General features: G+C 35.7%; 1 protein-coding gene across 2 annotated transcripts in view; it reads left to right on the top strand.

The window, feature by feature from the left end:
* The first annotated feature begins 700 nt into the window (after positions 1-700).
* Positions 701-22,420, top strand: part of Spc105R (Spc105-related) — a 140,075-nt gene continuing 118,355 nt past the window's right edge. For both annotated transcript variants that reach the window (XM_073956518.1, XM_073956511.1), the window contains exons 1-3: positions 701-1,053; positions 1,112-1,209; positions 1,268-1,775. In XM_073956518.1, coding sequence (XP_073812619.1) covers positions 1,027-1,053; positions 1,112-1,209; positions 1,268-1,775 — 633 coding nt within the window. In that variant the 5' untranslated portion in view covers positions 701-1,026. The remainder of the gene's footprint in view (positions 1,054-1,111; positions 1,210-1,267; positions 1,776-22,420) is intronic.

Raw genomic sequence — 22,420 nt, 5'->3', positions numbered from 1 at the left:
AGAGCCAATTTTCTGTGTTGACCACCAGTTGGAAACCAGAAAATTGGAAACTTTGTTCCACAAAAAACTGACCTGGAACATATGGAGTACGCCAAAATGCTCATAAGGACTCCCTCTTTCATATTCCGTTGAGACTTTTGTGTACGTTTTTATATTGAGGCTTCCAGAGCCAATTTTCTGTCCTGACCACCAGTTGGAAACCAGAAAATTGGAAACTTTGTTCCACAAAAAACTCACCTGGAACATATGGAGTATGCCAAAATGCTCATAAGGACTCCCTCTTTCATATTCCGTTGAGACTTTTGTGTACGTTTTTATATTGTGGCTTCCAGAGCCAATTTTCTGTCCTGACCACCAGTTGGAAACCAGAAAATTGGAAACTTTGTTCCACAAAAAACTGACCTGGAACATATGGAGTATGCCAAAATGCTCGTGAAGACTCCTTCTTTCCTTTTATGTATAGTTTCTTGTGTACGTTTATACATTGGAGCTTATTTTTTAATTAATAAATAAATTAAATTTTTATATTCGTAGCTATTTTTCGTCCCCACAGTTGGAAAAAACGTATTAAATGCAAATTTTGGGCGTTCTGTGTCGCCCTGTATTTTTTCGATAACTTTTGTTATCGTTGCTAACTGTCGTTGCTAACTTCACGCAGGTAGCTTCTTGCAGGTTCTGGAACAGAGCATCAGTTGGTCTGTTCCTTTACTTTTGAAAGTGGTAAAACCGGCAAAAGTAGCAAAAGTTGTAAACTGCTCCCATATGAATTGTATGGTGTCTGAAGTAAAGGAACGCTTTTCGAGTAAAAAGTGGTAAAACTTGAAGATTCCTGCACGTAAAGGAACAGAGCTAGTGTGTCTCCATATCGCTTCAACTGGAAGAAAATGTATTGTTATCGATAATTACAATTTGATAATCGAAATGTTCAATGCTACCAACAAATTGAAGAAATACATTTTAAAATTTAAACGCTTTTGAGGGATATTTTGTTTTGGTTGCTTTGGTGGAGTATATTTATTATTGATAATGGATTTGAAGAAACGACGTAGTTCTGTGAGTTAAAATTATTTGTATTTTATAAAGAAATGCTAATAAAATTTGTGTATGGTAGCTTCGTAAATATGCTTCGAAAGATGATGAAAACACAGTCCCGAGTACTACGCCGCGCCTAAAAAGGCGGATTAGCTTCAGTGGAAAACGTTTGGTGAGGTAAAGTGCATTTGTAAACATCATATTGATTAAAAACTACTGATAGCATAATTTTCAGAGAATTTCGTGTAGAAGAAGTACCTAAAAACTGGGATAACTCTTATGAAATATCCGATCATATGAATGCCGAGGAAATAGAAACGAATAATGGTGAAAAATCCAATCGAAAATATACCCATCAGTGCGGACATGGACATTCTGAACAAACGGAATCACCTGATCCTTGTGACGAAACTTTTCAAAACGCAAACGACAACACACTGAAGAACCTAATTGACAAATCGTTGTCTATTAATAATATTTTGTGCATTGAAAATAGCGTTGATATTACATTATATGGAAACGAAAAACAGTGTAAAAACAATTCTACACAAAATTCGAATCGTAGTAATATTAATAGCTTTTCACTAGATGAAAACGAGTTAATTAATTTGCCATATTTACGGTATAAAGTTTGTGGAGAGCGAACCGTAGACTTCATGAGTGACATAAGAAATGACGGTATCAGAAATAATACTTTAATGTCGAATGATGAAAACTCTGCAACAACCACGATCAATCCTGAGGTAAGTAAGAAAATTAGTTTTATAGCCTAAACGTGAAATAAACAAAAAAAAAAAAAAAACTCCCTATATTTATGAATTATACAAAAAGAAAATAATGTCAATGATTGTTGTAGATAGCCACTAATATTTTCTAAAATCTTACCGCCGAGCATATTTGGATTTTTAAATTTCTGCATTGACTTCAACATAAATACGCGAATTTAAAGAATAATTACAATTATTTTTCATGCAATTTAATCAATTTATTTTAACATACCTTTTTTTGTTATTTCACATCTTATAAACAACAAATGTTTAAATCATGATGCGGTTTACGATTTTTATAAAATTTCATTTATTACAAATAGAACATTTTATATTTGCATAAATAGGTATGTGTTTAATTACACTTACTGCGGATTTTATGAAAGTACGGACCCAATCGGCAGTTTTTGGGTTCTGTGTAGTTAGTTTGGGATTAGATTTTATGGCCTCATCTAAACATGTCTAAATATTGAATTTTTAGAGGAAATCTGAAGCCAATTCGAATCTTGTTTAAACCGCTGAAAATATTTGGAGAAATGATCACCTAGAAAAACTGCATTTGTTGCTTCTAACCCCCAGTTTTTGTAACTTATTTTTGTTCGTTCGTCTATATTCGTAATAATTTAGGCATTCATAGCTCAGCCCCCAGATGACATACACATCTAATTTTTCGTATACCCGTTCCATATATCGTCAAGAATTCCTCATTTAAAAATCAGCGCTCTACATTTGCGCTAAAACGAGTAAATCGATCTACAAAATTTGACAATTCGTGTGAGAAGAATAAAATTTTTTACAAAAACTGGGGGTTAATGTATAATAAAAATTCCTTTATTTCGTGTATTTCGCACCATATCTCCTGTTACATTTTTCGTTAACTTTTCTTTGTGAGAAATATATGCTGGAATGTAATTCACAACTCTTCAGAACATACATACTATTCTTGTAATATACCTCTATCACGTTGTTTCTTGCACATTTTTCAAAGAATATTTGATAAATATATGAACAATGCATTGAAATACCAAATTTGAAAATAAATAGTTGTTGTTAAAATTGTTTGAAATAAGTTTTGTAAAAAGTAAGATTGAAATACAGCCTTAACTTCATGTTAAGTAAGTACTTTAGAGTTTCAGAATGTTCTGAGCACATTTTTGGCGAAAGGTAACTTGGTACTACTCCCAATAGTTTAGCTGCTACTGACCACAATTCCAGAAATTACGTAAACTTTCATATTTTTTATCGATTTTGATGCGCTAGATGCAGTTTTACTTTTCTTTTCTTTTAGACACGTAAGTTCTTCTAGATTAGGGCTACAATATTGCTTAAGATCGCAAACTAAAATTCTTATTAGTTGCTGAGATAAAAGGGAAAAAGTGGAAAAAGGGGTCGTTTTAGCCACGATCTAACAGCACGAATCCCAACTACGGTTTTTGTTGTCTCAATATATACTTTCAGAAAATGCCCATTAGAAGTTGTTGCATTTTCAGTATTGCGTAGTGTTATTTCATAGCTCGCTTTTTAGGCATTTTTTGGGATTATTGCCAAGACTCAATGGAAGATATGGTCATGCAACTTGTCGTACATGACAACATCGGAGATTTCGTCAACGAAAATGTCATCGAAGTGTCGATTTTCTACTGGGAGGTAGTTGCATGAATTACAACAACTAACAACTTTACAAAAACAATATTGTTGTTGTTGAAAATAAAATGTCAGAGAAAATACATAATTAAAATTTTCTAAGGAAAAGTAAATCGTCCGCTCCGTCGGAAAATGTCGTAAGTCCCTCTCAATAAATTTTTCAGGAGGAAGAAACAACATTCCAGCGCTTTCTCCCAGCAAAATGTTCGATGCCAAAGATGCTATTCAAGAATGGGTGCAAGTGAAATGGAATGTCATTTTTTCAGCATCTTCACTCATTCTTTTTACAAGAGCGTGACCCCCAAAAGATGCAATTCATTTTCAGATCCTAAGCATGTCATCTTTACTAACTCGATGGAATGGCATCTTCAACAATTCTTTGGCATGGCATCTATACCAAACCTTTGTCATGCCATCTTAACCAATTCCCAATTAATCGAGAGGAATATGATGGGCTCAAACTATACGTTAGCAGCGTTTCTAGATATAGAAGGCGCTTTAATAACGTCAAACTCGAATCCATCCACAATTCACTCTTGAACTTAGGTGTTTCCACTACACTGATCAATTGGATCGATGGAATGCTTAGCGGCAGGATAATCAATTCAAATATCGGTGAGACCTCCATTCGGAAGTCTGTCACCAGGGGCACACCACAAGGAGGTGTATTATCACCACTGCTGTGGCTCCTGGTGATTAACGAAATACTTAAGGAATTTGACCAACTACGTATAAAGACTGTAGCTTATGCTGATGACGTGGTCATAATGATCACCGGGAAGTTCCCACAAACGCTATCGGAACTCATGCAAGGAGCTGTGGACAAATTATCAAGATGGGCACACAACAATGGACTTGGGGTGAACCCATCTAAGACAGAGCTGGTTCTATTTACGAACAAGAGAAAAGTCAAACCATTCACCCTACCAACGCTGGATGGAGTGGCCCTAAAGCTCTCCCTAGAGGCCAAGTACCTTGGCATTATCCTGGACCACCAACTAACGTGGAAAAGGAATGTCGAGGAACGTGCCAAGAGAGGACTTATAGCCCTTTATTCTTGCAAGAACTCTATTGGTAAGAGTTGGGGTTTGAAACCACAGGTCATACACTGGATTTTTACGGCCATAGTTCGCCCCATTCTAACTTATGGTTCATTGGTATGGTGGAATGCTTTGAGTAAGACATCCCTTCTCCGTAAGATTAATGTCGTTCAAAGAGCGGCATCTCTTCTAATTACCGGTGCCATGAAAAGCACTCCACAGGCTGCTCTCAATGTATTACTGGATCTTCATCTGATGAATCTCGTGGTACAGGAGTTGGCAGCAAAGAGTGCTCTCCGACTCAAGGAGTTAAATTCATGGCGTAACTTCGACTACGGCCATGCTGCTATCTTACGACAATCTGGACTATCGGTGGGTTTGGAGGTAATCAGTGACTATATATCACCACAATTACACTTCGACGACATTGAAGTTCGGATACCTGACAGAGAAGCCTGGACCCACAACTCCCTACCTCTACCCGGTATAGAGATTTATACCGACGGATCCAAGATGGAAAAGGGAACAGGAGCGGGCGTCTACAGCGATACCCTCAACTTACGGATCTCGTACAAGCTAAGCGAAAATTGTAGCGTCTTCCAAGCCGAAATCTTCGCGGTCACGAAAGCAGCAGAATTGATTAAAAACATGGAAGGGGATATAGCCGGACCGGTGACTATCTATGTGGATAGCCAAGCGGCCCTAAAATCACTTAGATCCCATTCAATCAAATCTGCTGCGGTCTTGCACTGCAGGAAAGCTTTGGAGGCCCTACGATCAATCGTTACCTTGTGCTGGGTCCCGGGGCATTGCGACATCGAGGGAAATGAAAAGGCGGATGAACTGGCACGTCGCGGATCTGAGTCAAACGACATCGAAATCGATAACTCAATCAGGCCACCCCTGTGTCACTTCATGCGGCTCCTAGAACAAACATACAGGGAGAAGGCTGGTCAGATCTGGAATAACGAACCTGGCTGCAAGGTATCAAAGGCAATCTGGCCCAACCTCTCCAAAAGGAAGACCACTTCCCTACTCTCTATGAGAAAACCCGATCTAAAACTAATGATTGGAGTTATCACGGGACACTGCAGGATAAGATCAATGACCTGCAAATGGGATAGAGATGACCCCACGGACTACTGCAGATTATGCGAAGACGAAGAAGAAACAGAGACGATTGAGCACTTATTATGCCGTTGTCCAATGCTCAGGACCAGGAGAGTTCAAACAATGGGTGAACATACATTATCATCTCTGACAACATTCTGCCAAGCCGAGCCGACAACACTGCTTCTTCTCGCCAAGGGTCTGAATTGGCTTCAAAACGAACAAACTACAGCATCTTAATACGGCTAACCTCCTTACTCGCTCTCTCTCTCTCCTTACAAATAATCTCTCAATCCATAGCACTTACTTAATCATTCTCAACTATCCTCTAACTTACTTAATTATTCCTTTTTCCTATTTCTAAACTCGATATGCTATTATTTCTTTTCTTTTCTCCTACCCTTACTATAGGATGAACACAATGGACCATAAGGTCTCCGAGTGGAGTGGCTGTCCAACACGACAGCTGCGCGTCCTTTAACCTAACCTAACCTAACCAATTCCCAAGAATAGCATTTTCACTCATCTTTGGCATGTCATTTTCACCATCCCTTTGGCATGTAATTTTCGCGTCTTGTTCGGAAAATGGAAAATGCTGTATCGAAAAATGATTTTCATTTTTTTTTATTTTATTAATTCAAAGGAATTAATGAAATAAGTATAATTTTTTTATCATCATAAAGTTTACATCTATAATTGCAGTTTGTTCTCGTTATTGTAACAGTAGTTAATATGTTGGTATTCTCATATTTCTGCTTAATCTGACTCTGGGTCTATCAGTCGTAAGAATGTGGCTATTTCGCTATTTATATGGTTTGTAACCACAAAGCTGCAAACTTAAGTTTCTTAGCAGGATTGGTAGGGCAATTGAAAAGGAGCAGTGTGTCGTGGGGGCCTGTGCTGTATGCTGGGCAGATGTTTTCCACGGTGTCATCAGTACTTGCCCTATAGGAATTTTGACGGCTTCACCATCCCGAGCATATTGACCCAAAACTACTGTGGTTTGTCCTGACAGCTGGCGCTTCTCAGCTGCGATAGACGGTGGATGTTCTCCAAGGACCGCATTCACACGATAACTGTTTACTGCATCTGCGACTGCATTCGTGTGAATGCTACTTAAACCTGGTTGAAAGGCTTGTTGATCTAGAGGTTCTCTCTTGTAACGTTAGACTTCTCTTTCTAGATTATGAAGACCCCCTGGCTGCCTGGGTCTGTGGTCTGAATTCTGCTTTCATCGACCATGACATTCAACTCTATTGTTCCCAACTCTGCCGCCCAGGTATTGAACAGAGTGGCCGTAGATTTATTGGGTGGTATTTGCATATTCCTCGCGTGGAAAAAATGGTAAGATCAGACAAGAAGGAGTTCAGTCTTTCACAAATGTCGTCAGGGAAGGCACCTGACGCCAAGATAGTACAATCATTCGCATACGTTACGATCTCAATGCCGTCTGCAGCGTTTGGAATTCAGAAGATGTTTTCTTTACTCTATGGGTCTTGGACTTCTTGATCCTAAATTCTACGTACTACTGTCATCCACACTTAAACTTTATTATCCATCGTTTCAAACTTGGACGGTGCGTAGTCTGCTCGATTACATCAAACAACGAGGGTGCTTGACAATATCAAAGGGCTTTGCTAAATCAAGTGTCACTATCACTATTCTATCGCACGGCTTGCTCTGAGTGAGTCCTCGGCTAATATGGAGATGGAGATGGTCTTCAGCGCAGTTGTTGTGCTGCTTACGGATCCTATGCTATTGATCAGCAACTGGAAAGTTGTTTCTGATGCTGGAAGAACTAAAGCCACAAGGGTCCTTGCTACGGGCGACAAAAGCGAAATCGGTTTGTAAGATTCACCTTTGCTGGCATCCTTTTCGGGCTTCAGTAGCTGGCCTATTTTCCAGACTTCGGGAACGATGTGTTTGGCAAGCGGCAGGTTGTAAATTTAAGTGAGAATCTTGACTTCCGGCCGTCCCAGCTGTTGCAGTCTAAACACCGCCGCTGCACGCAACAGAGTTTACTTCCTCCGCAACAGGTTTTGATTCATCTTACAAAAGGATTTTACTTCCCATCAGTGCAGTGCAGATTTCGACATTGACTCCAACTGCAGATTACTATTTCGTGAATTTTATTATACAATGTTTTGGAAATGTTTGTTGTTTTGTAGGGATCTACAAATCGACTTGTTGGGCGGGGTTCTCTAGTGCAGGCAAGGAAACTTTTATAACTGGTCTGTTCCTTTACTTTTAAAAATGGCAATTGTTGCAAAAATGGTAAAAGTGGAGAACTGCTCTCATATAAATTGTATGCTTTTAAAAGTAAGGAACACTTTGCGGGTAAAAACTGGTAACCTCAGACACGTAAAGGAACACAACTAATACCAAAGAGCGCAGTCCGACTCTACTTTTAGCTCAATGATTGGGACTTCCTAGCATAATAAATCTTAAATTGCTTTAAACGTAAATATATATAGAAAAATAAAAGAATATACATATACATGTGTAAAAATCTTCTTCTTTATTTGCCAATTCGTTTTCCGAATGTTAGCGACCAATACAATTATAAATAGATTTGTTTTAATAAATACGTATATATACAATATTTGTTTAAAGATTGCTTATTATGTCTGCAAACGCATTTCTATCTCTAGCCTTTGATAATAGGGTTGTAGTATCTCGGATGCCCGTCCATTCTGTAATATTATCCATCCATGTTGTCTCCTTTCTTCCTCTAACAGGTCTTCCTTCTATCTTTATGTGGATTATATTTTGTAGCAATTTATATTTTTGATTTCGCATTATATGCCCCAGGTATGCAGTCTTTCGTCTTTTTATTACTGAGATAAGTTCTCTTTCGCAGTGCATCCTTCTCAGTACATCGGTATTTGTCATATGGGCTGTCCAAGGAATTTTGAGTACTCTCCTATAAATCCATATCTCAAAAGCTTCCAGTCTTCTTATATCAGCACTTTTAATTGTCCATACTTCCGTTGCATATAATAACACTGACCAGACATATGTTTTGATAAAACGAATCTTTGTTTCAAGATTAATGTCATGACTCGTAAGTACTCTCTTATATTTTGAAAATGCTTCTCTGGCCTGTTCAATTCTGCATCTTATTTCTTGCGAGGACTGCCACTGTTCAGTTATTGTAACTCCCAGGTATTTGAAACTTTTAACTCTGTCAACATAGGTATTGTGAATTTTTAATGTTGTATTATTGTGTTCATTCTTCTTGCTTATAACCATGAATTTGGTTTTGCGGATGTTAATTTTCAGACCGTATTTTTCGCTGTGTATTGCGAGTTTATTCACAAGGTTCTGGAGTCCAGATATGCTATGCGCCAGTAAGGTTGTATCATCAGCATATCTTATGTTGTTCAGAAATGTTCCGTTTATATGAATGCCGATTGGGATTTTGTTTATGGATTCATGAAAGATTTTTTTCTGAGTAGATATTGAATAGCAAGGGTGACAATATGCACCCTTGTCTCACTCCCTTAGATATGTCAATTCTATCTGTCATTTCCCCGTCCACTTCTATTTGTGCACTTTGATGCCAATATAGACTTTTGATACAATGTACATCTTTCTGGTCTAGGCCAATGGAGATGAGGATGTCAATCAACTTATCGTGTAACACTGTATCAAAAGCTTTTTCGTAATCTATGAAGCATAGAAATACGTCTTTTTGTGCGTTTTTACATTTCTGGACCAATGTTTGTATAGAAAAAAGTGCTTCTCGGGTTCCCATACCTTCCTTAAATCCAAACTGAGATGTTCCCATGGCTTTTTCGCACTTTGAGTATATTCTGGAGTGAATTATCCGTAGAAAAATTTTTAGGGCATGGCTCATGAGACTTATAAGTCTGTGTTCGTTACAATATTTTGCGTTGCATTTTTTCGGAATGGTAATAAATGTAGATTTTAACCAGTCTTGTGGGTATCGACCTGTATCATATACATGGTTAAATAATTTTGTTAAAAGTGCGATGTTTTCGTCATCTATTAATTTAAGGATTTCCGAGGGAATCTCGTCAGGGCCACAAGCTTTCCTATCTCTCATAGTATTTATTGCTGTTTCAACTTCTCTTCGACTGATGGGATTTCCTGTAAGAGATTGTTGAGTCCGTTGTTCAAGAGTTGTTCGATTTTCATCTGTAAAAATTTGTTTTATATAATTTCTCCAAATAATCTTCTTTTCTTCTGTATCAAACACAGGATCATTATTATCATTATATAGTACTTTTGAATGAGTTTTGCGGTATACACCAGCCATTTCTTTTAACTTTTTATGGAGATTAAAGTCGTCGTGAAGGCTTTTCAATCGTTCAATCTCCTGACATTGCTTATTTATATGATTGTTTTTTGCCATGCGTATAGCGACTTGGATTTCCCGGTTAAGTTCCCAATATAGTTCAAAGTTCTTGTTTTTATGTTTTCGTCTCTCTTCCATCATGTTGAGAATATCCTGTGTCATCCATTCCTTCTGTGTAGATTTTTTGCCGTATCCGAGGGTATTATCTGCTAGGGGTTTGAGCGTGGTCCTTAGTGCGTTCCACAAGTCGTCAATGTTTTCAGTATTTATATTTCTTAGTTCTCGATTTATATTATCTCGAAGATTTGCTTTCAAGGTGGTATTTTCAAGTTTTGCCACATTGAGTTTACGACGGATATTCTTTTTTCTATTTGCAACAATTTTTGTGTAAAATAAAAACACAAAATTCATCTCTATTGGATCGATGGAATGGGTTCAAATGCTAAGGAAAAGATCGGATCTATCACGACTTCCTTTGAATAGGTTGAAATGCTGATGAAACGATCGGATCTTTCACGACTTCCTTCGAATGGGTTCAAATGCTGATGAAAAGATCGGATCTTTCACGACTTCATTTGAACCAATGCAAAAGATCCAGTGAAATCATGGCATCTCATGGAACCACTTCCATAAAATTTTGCTGGGCTGTATTAAAGATTTTATTATGGTGGTAAAGGCAGTATTTTTCAATTATTTATTCCGCTTCAATACCTGTACTTTGTTTGATAAAATTCCCTCGCGTTTGGAAGATAATTGAATGTCTTTGGACTTACGACCTTTTCCTTGTACAGTTTTGTATTTTTGTAGGGACTTACGACCTTTTCCTACAATTTACGGACGTTTTTAAAATAAAATATTTATACTTTACAAAACAATGTGGAAAGGGTATTATAAGTTTGTTTTGTTCAATATTCGTGTAACATCGCGAAGTATTCGTCGTAGACCCCCTCCCCTTGCCATTTTTTCATATCTTGACGAGATAAAGCGATCTAGCTATGTGTGTCCGTCCATCCATTAACAATTGTAATAAAACTCCAGGCCTCAATTTTGGACCGATCATCACGAAATTTTGTGGAGAGGTCGGGTTCCGACAAGAAGTGACCCCATTAGATGTTAGTTATGATAGAAAGGTGTGAAATGGACCAAACCCACAATTTTTACACGACTTTGTGGCAGGCCCTACTTTAAAAAAAAACGCTTTTTTGCAAAAGTTATGAAAGTATCGGTCAGAAAATTAATTTGCGAGGCAACGGTTGTTGAATCTCCGACCATATTACTTCTAGGATGTTTGGTATTGACGCCTTCATATAGCCCCCCTAGAACGGTACCTCCCGACTTCCGGTATTTTGAAGGTGTGGCCTCAATATTCCTCCGAAATGGCTGAAAAAACTAATTGAAGTACGATTCAATACAACTCATGGTGGAGGGTATAACAAGATCGGCCTGGCCGAATTTAACGACGTTCTTACTTGTTATTGATATTCACTTGCATATCCCAACTAATTTGCGATGCAAAAAAAATTAATTGACATAAGAAAAGGTAACATAAACTGTTTCAAGGGCCAGCAACGTGGACCGGTTCGGCTAATATTTAATAAAAAACATGACACGTTGTACTCTACGACCTTGTATTTTTGCCTTACACCTTTTCCTTCAATTAAATTTCAAGATTAATTCCGTTAATGTACATGGTTTCTTAGCTACATTGTAATCCCAAATAGTGTCCTTTTTTGTCTTCCCAAGTATTTCTGCCCCAACTCACTGCATATTTTGTTTTTGTCTGCAAAACACTTCAGCATCTAATGCCTTCCTGCGTTTAGGAAGTTTATCATCAGAGCTTTCAGAATCCCCGTGAAAACCATAGGGAACTAGACCCATGACACCATCGTCTAATTCCATTCCAAATTCATACTGCTCTTTGTTAGCAAGAACCATGATGTCTTCTTAGTTTAATAACATTTCAATCAATTATTATTTTAGAATCATTTAATAATATAAACATTGCACTTACCCGACCGTTAGAAGGTATTACTTTATTGAATTCAGAATACAAACTAATCTCGTTATGTGAATAAATGTCCCTAGAGAAACCACACCACCAGTTGATAAAGTTAAGTAAGATATACGACAGTAAAAACAGTAAACATTTTGATTTTTTTTTACAAATTTTTCAATATATGAGGTATTTGAACATATACAGCATCCCAATTTGTATCAATGAAAAGGCCAGAAGTCCATCTTTCATAATCAGTTCGCTTATAGGGGAACATAGATTTCAAATGTAAATTTTCGTTGCAATATAGAAATTATCACATTTTTGTTCAAGAGTTTGGTCCACAGGCTCCGCCAAATATCATCCGATTATCATCCAAAGGTGTAGGCTAGTTCTTTACATTGTACCCCAACCATGGATGACGTTAAACATTATATCTGAACTACATTAGCTGTAGTATTCTTTTAAAGTATACATTTTCCTGTGGACTTACGACCTTTTCGTACTCAAATTTGTACGTTTTGTGGACTTACGACCTTTTCCGACAAGGGCAAAACATATAGAAAAACGCGACATACTACCATTTTCTTTGTATCATACGACGTGTTTTGACTTGTACTATCATCCTGTAACAAAAACGCGATTTCCAAAAAAAGTGGACTTACGACCTTTTCCGACGGAGCAGACGAAATACATTTTGAAAAATCCTCTAAAGTAGAAAAAAAAAATAAATAAAAAATAGAAAACAATTGATTCAAAATGTAAACATAAGCATTTAGAACTGTCGTAGTTCCTTTTGATAGCACGTTTTGGACGTTTATGTTATCAAATTTCGAAGTTTTAAATTTCATGAGTAGACTATTTTCAAAACACATTTTTAAAATAAAAGTAATAAAACATAATAAAAAAATTAAGTTACAGTGTTTTATTTACAAATGCACCAAAAACTAGAAAACTATTTTTCTCTCAAATAAAACACTTGCCGTTTAATTTTTTTAAATTTTTTTTTTTTAATTTAAATCCAAGCGTTTTATTTGATAGAAGAATTGTTTTCTAGATTTTATTGCATTTATAAAAAAAACACTTATTTTTTAATTACGTTTTATTTTTAACTTTTTATTAAATTTTCTTCTTATGTTAATTTGGCTTGAGGTCAGTAAAATAAAAAACAGACAAAGTTTGTTTTTTAATGTTGATTTATTTTCCGATATTTCGACTATCAGGGATTTATTGTTGGTTTTTATTACTCTGACAGCTTTTCACATCCTCTTTTGTTGACAGGAATTTTCCAGGGTAGAGAAACCCTTGGTTTCAATCCCCTATGAGCCTTCTCCGTTTAATTTTGGTAAGGCTCCCATAAATGTCATGGCTTACCTTCGCTTCTGCCTGCTTTGTATAAATATAATATATCATCGAATCTCTTTAATTATTGCTACAAAAGTTTTGTAAAATTTTTAAAACTTCTCTTTCCCCATATTTGTGTTTTTGTAGTTCATTGTTACGTCTGTTTTTTCTGCGGATTGGAAAGTAGCGAAGGTCGTACCAATCCCAAAAAATAATGATTCTGGTGACTTAAGGCCGATATTAATTATGCCAATATTGCCCAAGATGGTTGAATATATTATGAAGAATCAGATGGTTTCATACTTGTATTTAGCATCTCTTTTACACGATAGTCAGTATGGCTTTCGTTGTAATCGGAGTATGACGTCTTTGTTTTTTTGGGTTGACAGACAATATGAGGAAAAATGTCAGTAATGGTGGTTTTTGTGTTGTCTTATCACTTGATCTCGAAAAAGCCTTCGACAGGATCAATCATGCTATCTTAATTGAGAAGCTGTATCAAAATTTAAAGTTTTCCTCTTCGGCATGTAGACTAATGAGTTGTAGGAAACAAAATGTTAGTAGTGCTAATTATAGGTCCAGTGTTTTGCCTGTGAGTATTGGGGTACCTCAAGGTTCGGCCCTGGGTCCCTTGTTATTCATTATGTATATAAATGACCTGTTTAGTTGTATTGCCAGTAGAAATTGTCTGTCGTTTGCTGATGATGCTAAACTTTTGTTTACGGGCGATTTTGTGTTTTTAGATGTTCTGCAGAATTCCAAAAATTTCACTGTTAGTGTGTTGGTTGTTGTTGTTGTAGCAGCTTGAAACCTACGTAGAAGCATAGGTTTAATGCTGGGTTGGCAGCCGCTGGCCGAAACACTATGGTTTCGGGTCAATCCGGTACGTAATGCCCGCTGCCGTAGGATTGAGTGTGTTGGTAGATTGGATGTCCGTTAATGGTTTGAGTGTGCATACGAGCAAAACGAAGGCTATGTTCTTTGGCAATATATCCGACGATTCTATTATTATTTCCGTGCATAATAATGTAATAGATGTTGTAAGAAAAATGAATTGTCTGGGTATAGTTACTGATAAAAATTTGTCTTGTGTCGCATGTGAGTTCTGTTGTGTCCAAGGTTAATTTTTGCCTTAGAAAATTATATACATTGGACATCGTTCTCCCACGTGTTATAAAAACGCGTGAGGTACATGCAATGGTAATGCCAATTTTGTACGGCCTTGAAGTGTTTAGTGGTTGTTGTGGATTTGTTTTGCGTAAGTTGTGTATAGTGTTCAATCGAGTCATGCGGTACGTTTATTCTTTGAGCTGGCGCCAACATGTTTCTTCATATGTTGCTAATTTTCTGTGTTGTAGTTTTCGTACATTTGTTAATGTTAGGCCATGTTGATATTATAGTCTTTTGCAGGGTTAACCTTCTTAATGAACCCAGTGGGTTTGTTAAATCCGGTCATATATAAACGTACTATTAGGAGTCTCTTATGTTTCTAGAAGATTTATAAGTTGCAAGTTCCATTGAGTGTCGTCGATCAACGAAAAATGTGAAAACAGTTTTGCCCAGGATGCCGTCGGTGTTGGAAAGGTAATTTTTTTTAGAATAGCACGATCTTTTAATTGCTTGCCACCTTCCCTTAAGAGCTTTAGCCCTTCTTTACACTCTTTTAAGACCAAAATTTATTTGCATGCTTTATCTCATGATATTTGAATTAGTTTCTGTGGTTGGGTTTTGTGCATCTGGTTTGAGTGTCATTTCATCTTTATTTTTTTATTAAAATCAAGATAATGTTTTTATCACTAAAAATTTCCCTTGTGTTATTTTATCTGTATTGAACGGAGTAGTTTATGTGCTAATTTTTTTTCTGGAAAACTTGTGATTATTTTTTATTATAATATACATTTTTTTGTTATTGTTCAAATTTTAATTTTAACAATTCAGTCTAACTAGATAATATTTTTATCACTAAAAAATTTCCTTTGTTTTATTTTATTTGTATTGTACTGAGCAGTTTAAGTGCTATTATTGGGATTTGAAGTCTAACTGGAGTAGTCTAGGGGCCATTATTATATGTCTACTTTTACTATTGGATGGATTTTAAATCGCAAAATACAACAATTTGGAGGCATTAAATATATAATTTTCACATTGAATGTTAATGCCAAGAAGGTCCTCCTTGAAATTTAATTATCTCTTTTTACTTTATGTTAACCGGAACGCTATAAATCTGATCGTAAAATCTAAACTATAACAAAAGAAGACTGTTGGCGTGATACCATTGACCGTCGATAGCTCAGGGAAAAGTGAAGAAATAATAGACAAAACAAACAAGTGTATCAGTTTCAAATATATTTTCGGTTTATTGGTGGTAAAAGTGAGTTTCTTAGAATAAGAAACGGTTACCTTTGGTATGTGAAGCTACGAAACGAAAGCAATAGGAGTGTGACTCCATCGAAAGTTAAATAGCAAGTGTCGTTGCCAGTGAGCATAATAGCGCTAACAAGGTCGTGATCAACAACGACGACCGCAGCATTGGAAAGCGCCCCTCTGCATCCGAACTGAGCGAATGTGACTTTTAGGAGAGAGTGTGGGAAAGAATGAATATACTCTCCCAGCATCCGAACCAGGCGAATATGACTCCTAAAAGAAAGGCAGAGAAGATTTCCCCATTGAGCTCGAAAGAGCGGTCAATTAATGCGGTTCATTGTAATGCTGCGGAAGGGGAAAACAATGTATCGAACGTATACATTGGCGTAACCAATGTATCGAACTTAAACAAAGACTTATAATAACGGGGTTAGGTTAAGCTTTATCTGTAACATAGGCGGCCTTTAAGGCTTGGTTACCAAATTATGAAATAAATTAAATTAAATAAAAAAGCAATATCATAAGAAATGAAACACAAGTACTAGTATGAGACAAGTAGTTCTTGTCCCTAAACGAGAGTGGCTTGCAAATAAATATCCTATCGTCGAGCTCGATATTGGTCTCTGTCGCATTAACTATGTAGTACGCTTCATGAAAATGTAGCCCTGCGCTTTTGAGACAATTACTTTACATTAACAAAAAAAAAAAAAAAAAAAAAAAACAAATGACACCACTACCCCTGTTCATAAGATTTTGACTGGTAATACTCAAAATATTGAAATTGGGATTCTCTGAATGTTTTCATTAATACAGGTCAATTTTGTTGAAGCGCATTTAAGTGCATCGTCAGTACAACTCAAATAAAAAGAAAATGGAAAGGTGGGATGTACGCCAACCATTAATAGGCTTCTTTCTCTGTGAGACCCCCATCAACCCCCAAAATTTCGTGAGGATCCGATCAAAATTCCGACCTGTAGTGTGATTGCAGAAAAAATGGAAAAAGGAATGCATTACCGACTATTGCAATATCTCTGTTGTTTGACCACCTATGACAACCTACTTCACATCGTTGTAAAGGTGATATTTTCTACTTTCCTTGGCAGGTTTTGCTTTCGATATACCTCTTACAGGAGAGAGATATCGCTTTGAAATAAAACGTTGGCCTTTTCTCCAAATAAGATTTTTTCACATTCCGACCCCTGAATAATATCTGACCATTACCAAAATCACCCCATTAACACCCAAAATTTCGTGACGATCCAATCAAAATTGCGACGTGTTGCGTGATTACGAAAGTATTAAAAAATGGGATGTATTACCGACTATTGCAATATCTCAGTTATTTGGCCACCTAAGCAAACCTGCTTTATATCATTGTAAAGATGGGATTTTCTATTTTCATAGTCAGAATTTGCTTTTGGATGGTTCCAAACCAAAGCTGTGATATTCGTCATTATTATTAAAATCGCTTAAATTAAAAGTTGGGTTATATTAGCGGCTACAGCGATATCTTCGTTGTTTGACCACCTACGACAACCTTACATCGTTGCAAAGGTGATATTTTCTACTTTCATTAGCAGGTTTTGCTTTTATAAAACGTTGACTTTTTCTCCAAATAAGATTTTTGCCCATTCCGACCCCTGAATGTTATCCGACTATCCGAAACTGAAACGAACGATTGAATTAATTCTTCCGAACTTCCACCCTCCAAACCACCCCGCTCCGAACTTCCACCCTCCGAACCACCCGAAGTTCAGCCCTCCGAACAACCCCGCTCCAAACTTCCTCCGACCACCCCGCTCCGAACTTCCACCTTCCGAACTACTCTGTTCTGAACTTCCACCCTTCGAACCACCCCATTTCGCACTTCCCCCTCCGAATTTCCACCCTACAAATCGATGTAACTTGATTTTAATTTTAAGCTAGGGTCACATTAGGCAAATATTTGCTCTAGCGACCGGCAGTGTGCGCTTACTGTGAGCAAATGAGCGTAAATAATGCATTGAAATTTATGCCCACTTGCTCTCAGTAAACACACACTCCCTGTCGCTGGATTTGTTTTTATAGGTTTAAATACGTTATTTATCCAAAACTACTGAACCGATTTTCGTGAAAATTGCAGAGAGTGTACAGGGAGGGACCCTCGTGAAAATAGTCTATATATTTGTTGAATTTCGAAGGGGCGGGGGACCACACCTATGCCCATTTTTAAAAACGTTATTATATCATCACCACAGTCTTAGTTGATACGTGCTGACATGTTGCAGAATATTTTGATTTTAGTGTTTCTTTGGAAAAGCCGAAAAGTGAGTGTGATTCTCATTCATTTGGGAATACTAGACACTTAAAGAGTTCGGTTTTTCACTAAAAAGGCATCATTTCAAAAACTGAGAAGCCAATTGATAATTCCCTTCGCCGGGATGAAATCATGATATTGGTAGCGATCAGTAAAATTTTGCAACACTGTCAGTTCGTTTTGAAAAACATTACTCTCTGTAATAGAAGGTAATAAATGAAGTTGAGACAATGGGGGAATATTCCACTCAAGCAATCGAAAATGAGATTGAATCTTCAACAATAAACAAAACAAACAAAAAACAGCCGAGGCACGGGCGAATAGAGCTTTGTTAAAAACAAAATTCCAATAACAACTTCACAGGCAACTGTGGTGATGTTATTTTCAACTCACAGAATTCGACGAATTCTTAGTTGATACGTGCTGACATGTTGCAGAATATTTTGATTTTGGTGTTTCTTTGGAAAAGCCGAAAAGTGAGTGTGATTCTCATTCATTTGGGAATACTAGACACTTAAGGATTTTTTATTTATAGTCACTTGCAGATCCCGAAAAATTAGCGATGCAAGAAAAATATAATTGATGACTTAATAAAAGGTAAAATAAAACGGTTTCAAGGGCCAGAAACGCGGAGCGGGTCGGCTAGTATGCTTATAAATAAAAAAAATGCTATGGACGAACATATGCGCAAAACTGAAATACAACTAAGAAATTACTTATAATGAGATATAAATAATATTAGCTATAAAAAGGTATTTTTTATATATTTTATGTTACATTAAACATGTGTACTTATCTGTAGGTAATCCTTATCTTGTGATGAAGTATCGTGTAAAAAAGGTACTCATAGTTTCTTATGGCTTCTCCGGGCTATGATTTGTTGAGCTTTAATTTCAGTACGATCACTTTTATTTATCCAATAATAAATATCACTGTCCGAGAAACCTTTCACATCAGGCTTCTAGTCAATAACCGGTGAATTTAATTTTTGTCACCACCGTAAATGTTATACTTTTTCGTGCTTACTCCGATTACCGACAACTCAAGACTCCTCTCGAACAAAAAAATCATTTCCCTCATGATCATTGGAAATGTTTAAGAGTTGTCCATGGTTCACTTAAGTTCACCTAGTAAATCTGTGCGTTCTCCAGACAGGGTGACATTACCAATTTAAATAACAGCTTTAAAATGTCTGGAATCGGGTGGTATCGTTATATGGGGGCTTTACCAAAACATGGACCCATGTCCACAATTTTTGATGGGGAAATTGCTGAACCATTGGGAACGCCAAATACAAAATTACAGTCAATTCGGGTCATTTACATTTGTCATCTTATATATCTCATTCCAATTTGTGCTGAATAAGTGATTGTTCAAAATGTTATATTTAATTTTACTAAAAACAAGATATGAAATTATTTCTGTAATGGTGGAAACGTACTGTAAATGATGAAATAAACACACATAAATTATATATTAAATGAAGTTTAAACTGAATCATTAAAAAATAAAATTAAATTTACTACCATTATTATAAGTCTACCATTGTTAAAGCTTTTATTTTACGAATACATTTATGGCTTTACGGTTAACTTAAAGTTAAAAGTGATCATTAATTTCAAGGAGGACCTTCTTGCCATTAACCTTTAATGTGATACTGTAAAAACAAACACTGAGTTTGGTTACCCTTGCTTATAGAGCAAGAACGTCAGAATAAGTCTGACCTCTTTATTTTTCTTCCCGTTTTTATATTGAATCTTAAATCTAACATTGAGTTTCTTACTCTAAAAACTTACTCAATATCAAGCTACCCTTAACCAATCAGAAAAGAGTTCAATGCAATTACATTTACATGGGTGTACATGTGTTTATGTGTTTGTATTCATTTACATATGTTGAGTCTTTCATTCAAATCAAACATTTTACAATTCACTCAAATAATTTACTATTGGGATATTCTTCATTCCCATTGGTCGGAACTCTGACTCATCGCAATACGATTTCGAATTCTAATAAGAACTCGAGATCTTTGCCCTACATATGAGCGAGCAACAAAACAAAGAAAAGAAACATGAATACAAAGAATACAATGATCTCACTATGTTGCCGACCAACTCAACTTCAAACAAAGAAAACATCAAAACAAACGACAACATGATGACACACTACACCCTCACCCTTAAAAGAAATGTATACAATTTTTTTTTGTGTACATAAACAAATTGTATTCATTTTATGACAACTCTTTTCGGTGGTGTCAAGTAGTCTCTTTATGAATTACTTAAAATTACAAAAATTGTTCTTTGGACATATGATCTTAAGTGGGCTAAGTATATTTTTTTTTGTATTCGGAAATAAAATAATTTTTTGTTTACATACATACTTAAAGTAAGAGTCTTAAAATAAAATACAATTTTTTTGGTTTAAGATTACTTGTGATATTTCTTTAACAAATTCTTATGAAATACTTTTTCTTTACTATTAATTCTTATTGTAACATTTAAATTTTCAATATTGATTATTTCATATGGACCATGATAAGGTGATTCATACTTTCTTCTATTTTCCTTTCTAACTAAAACTAAATCTCCTATTTTAATGTCTATTCTATTCGTATTATCTAATGAATTTAAACTTCTCTTAATTTTAGTTTGTTCAATTATATTTCTAGCGTTCTCTAGCGAAATTTTTAACGTAAGTTTTAATTCTTTAGCATAATTCTCTGTATCATATACCTGTTCACTGTTCATTACATTTTCGCCTGGCATTGTAGGTAATTTTCAAAAATTAATTCGAATGGTGAATACCCTGTGTCAACATGTGGTGTGATGTTGTATGCAAAAGCATAATACGGTATCCATTCTTTCCAGTTATCGTTATTAACAAAAGAAAGAAAATATTCGTTTAGAACTCTATGATTTCTTTCAACTGAACCTACTGTCTCATGATGGTAAGGTGTAGAGAACTTCTGTTCTATATCTAAGAGTTTACACATCTCATCCATCAGTTCATTTACAAATTCAGTACCTCTGTCAGATTTTAGAGTCTTGAATATTCCATACTTCAATATTAAATGTTCATTCAAATTTCTAGCTATTGATTTGGCTTCTTTTGTTTCCATTGGTACTGCAATTATGTATTTCGTTGATTCGCATTGCATAGTCAATATATATCTATAGTTATCTGAGGGTCTTAAGGGTCCTACAGTATCAATTACTACTGTATCAAAGCTACTTAATGGTGTATCTGTCTTCATTAACGGTTCTTTGGTATGTCTAATCTGTTTATTTCTTTGGCACAAATCACATGTAGATACGTATTTCTTTACCATCTTGCACATATTCTTCCATATGTATTTTTGTTTAAGTTTTAATAATGTTTTTTCTTACTCCAAAATGACCTCCGCATGGTGTATCATGATATAATTTTATCAATTCATATTTTTCTTTCTCATTAAATATTTGTCGAGGATTTTCGTATAAAAGAATTCTGACGTCACTATTTTTCAAATATTTATTCATTTTTTCTTTAAATTTCCCATGGGTTATTAGTTCAAATATATCGTCACTTTTACTAAGTGCGATATTCTTAATACTCAATCTGCTTAACTCAGATGATAGCTTCGCCAAAATATTATCTAGATAATAAGGATTATCACTACATCTTATGGCCAATTCGTTCACAGAATGATTATTAAGAAAAGTGAATTCTTTTGTCGACACATCAATTATAAATTTTAATTTTTTAGCTAGCTTTATATCTTTAATGGATGTACATTCCACTACTTTGAGTTGATCAGGCTCATCGGGATATGTCATCTCATTTTCTTTATTCATATTATTGCGCAACTTATTTTTCATTCCTCGTGTTATCACCATCGATTTCTTAACTTTTTCGTCAATATTCTGAGGTAACATTGTTTTTAATATATCGGAGTCTATTTTTATACGTGAAAGTGCATCAGCATTAGTATTATTAATTCCTTTTTTATACACAATTTCAAAATCATAGTCTGATAGTTCTAATCTAATTCTTGTCAATTTGGAACTTGGATTCTTATGAGAAAACAATGAGACTAGTGGACGATGATCCGTAACCACTATAAATTTCCTACCATAAAGATAAGGATGGAAAAACTGAATTCCCCAATGTATACCCAATAATTCCTTTTCAATGACTGGCTTATTTTTCTCATGTTTATTCAAAGAACGGCTAGCATAAGATATTGGTCTATCATTTCCTATCTCTCCTTGCGACAGTATTGCACCTAGAGCAAAATCAGAAGCATCTGTAGTTAGTATAAAAGGTTTATCAAAATCTGGATACTGTAAAATTGGTGGTGTTATCAACTTATTTTTAAGTGTCTCAAATGACTTTTGGCATTGTTCCGTCCATTCATATTTAGTGTTCTTCTTAGATAATGAGTTTAAACATGTAGTTATTTCAGCAAAATTTTTAATGAATCGTCTATAGTAATTACAAAATGCTACGAATCTTCTTACATCATCT

Source organism: Musca autumnalis, unplaced genomic scaffold, assembly GCF_047663935.1.
Source record: "Musca autumnalis isolate F117 unplaced genomic scaffold, ASM4766393v1 scaffold_1, whole genome shotgun sequence".
Taxonomy (NCBI): Eukaryota; Metazoa; Arthropoda; class Insecta; order Diptera; family Muscidae; genus Musca; species Musca autumnalis.
Note: the sequence above shows the minus strand (reverse complement) of the source record. Positions and strands in the feature narration are given on the sequence as shown.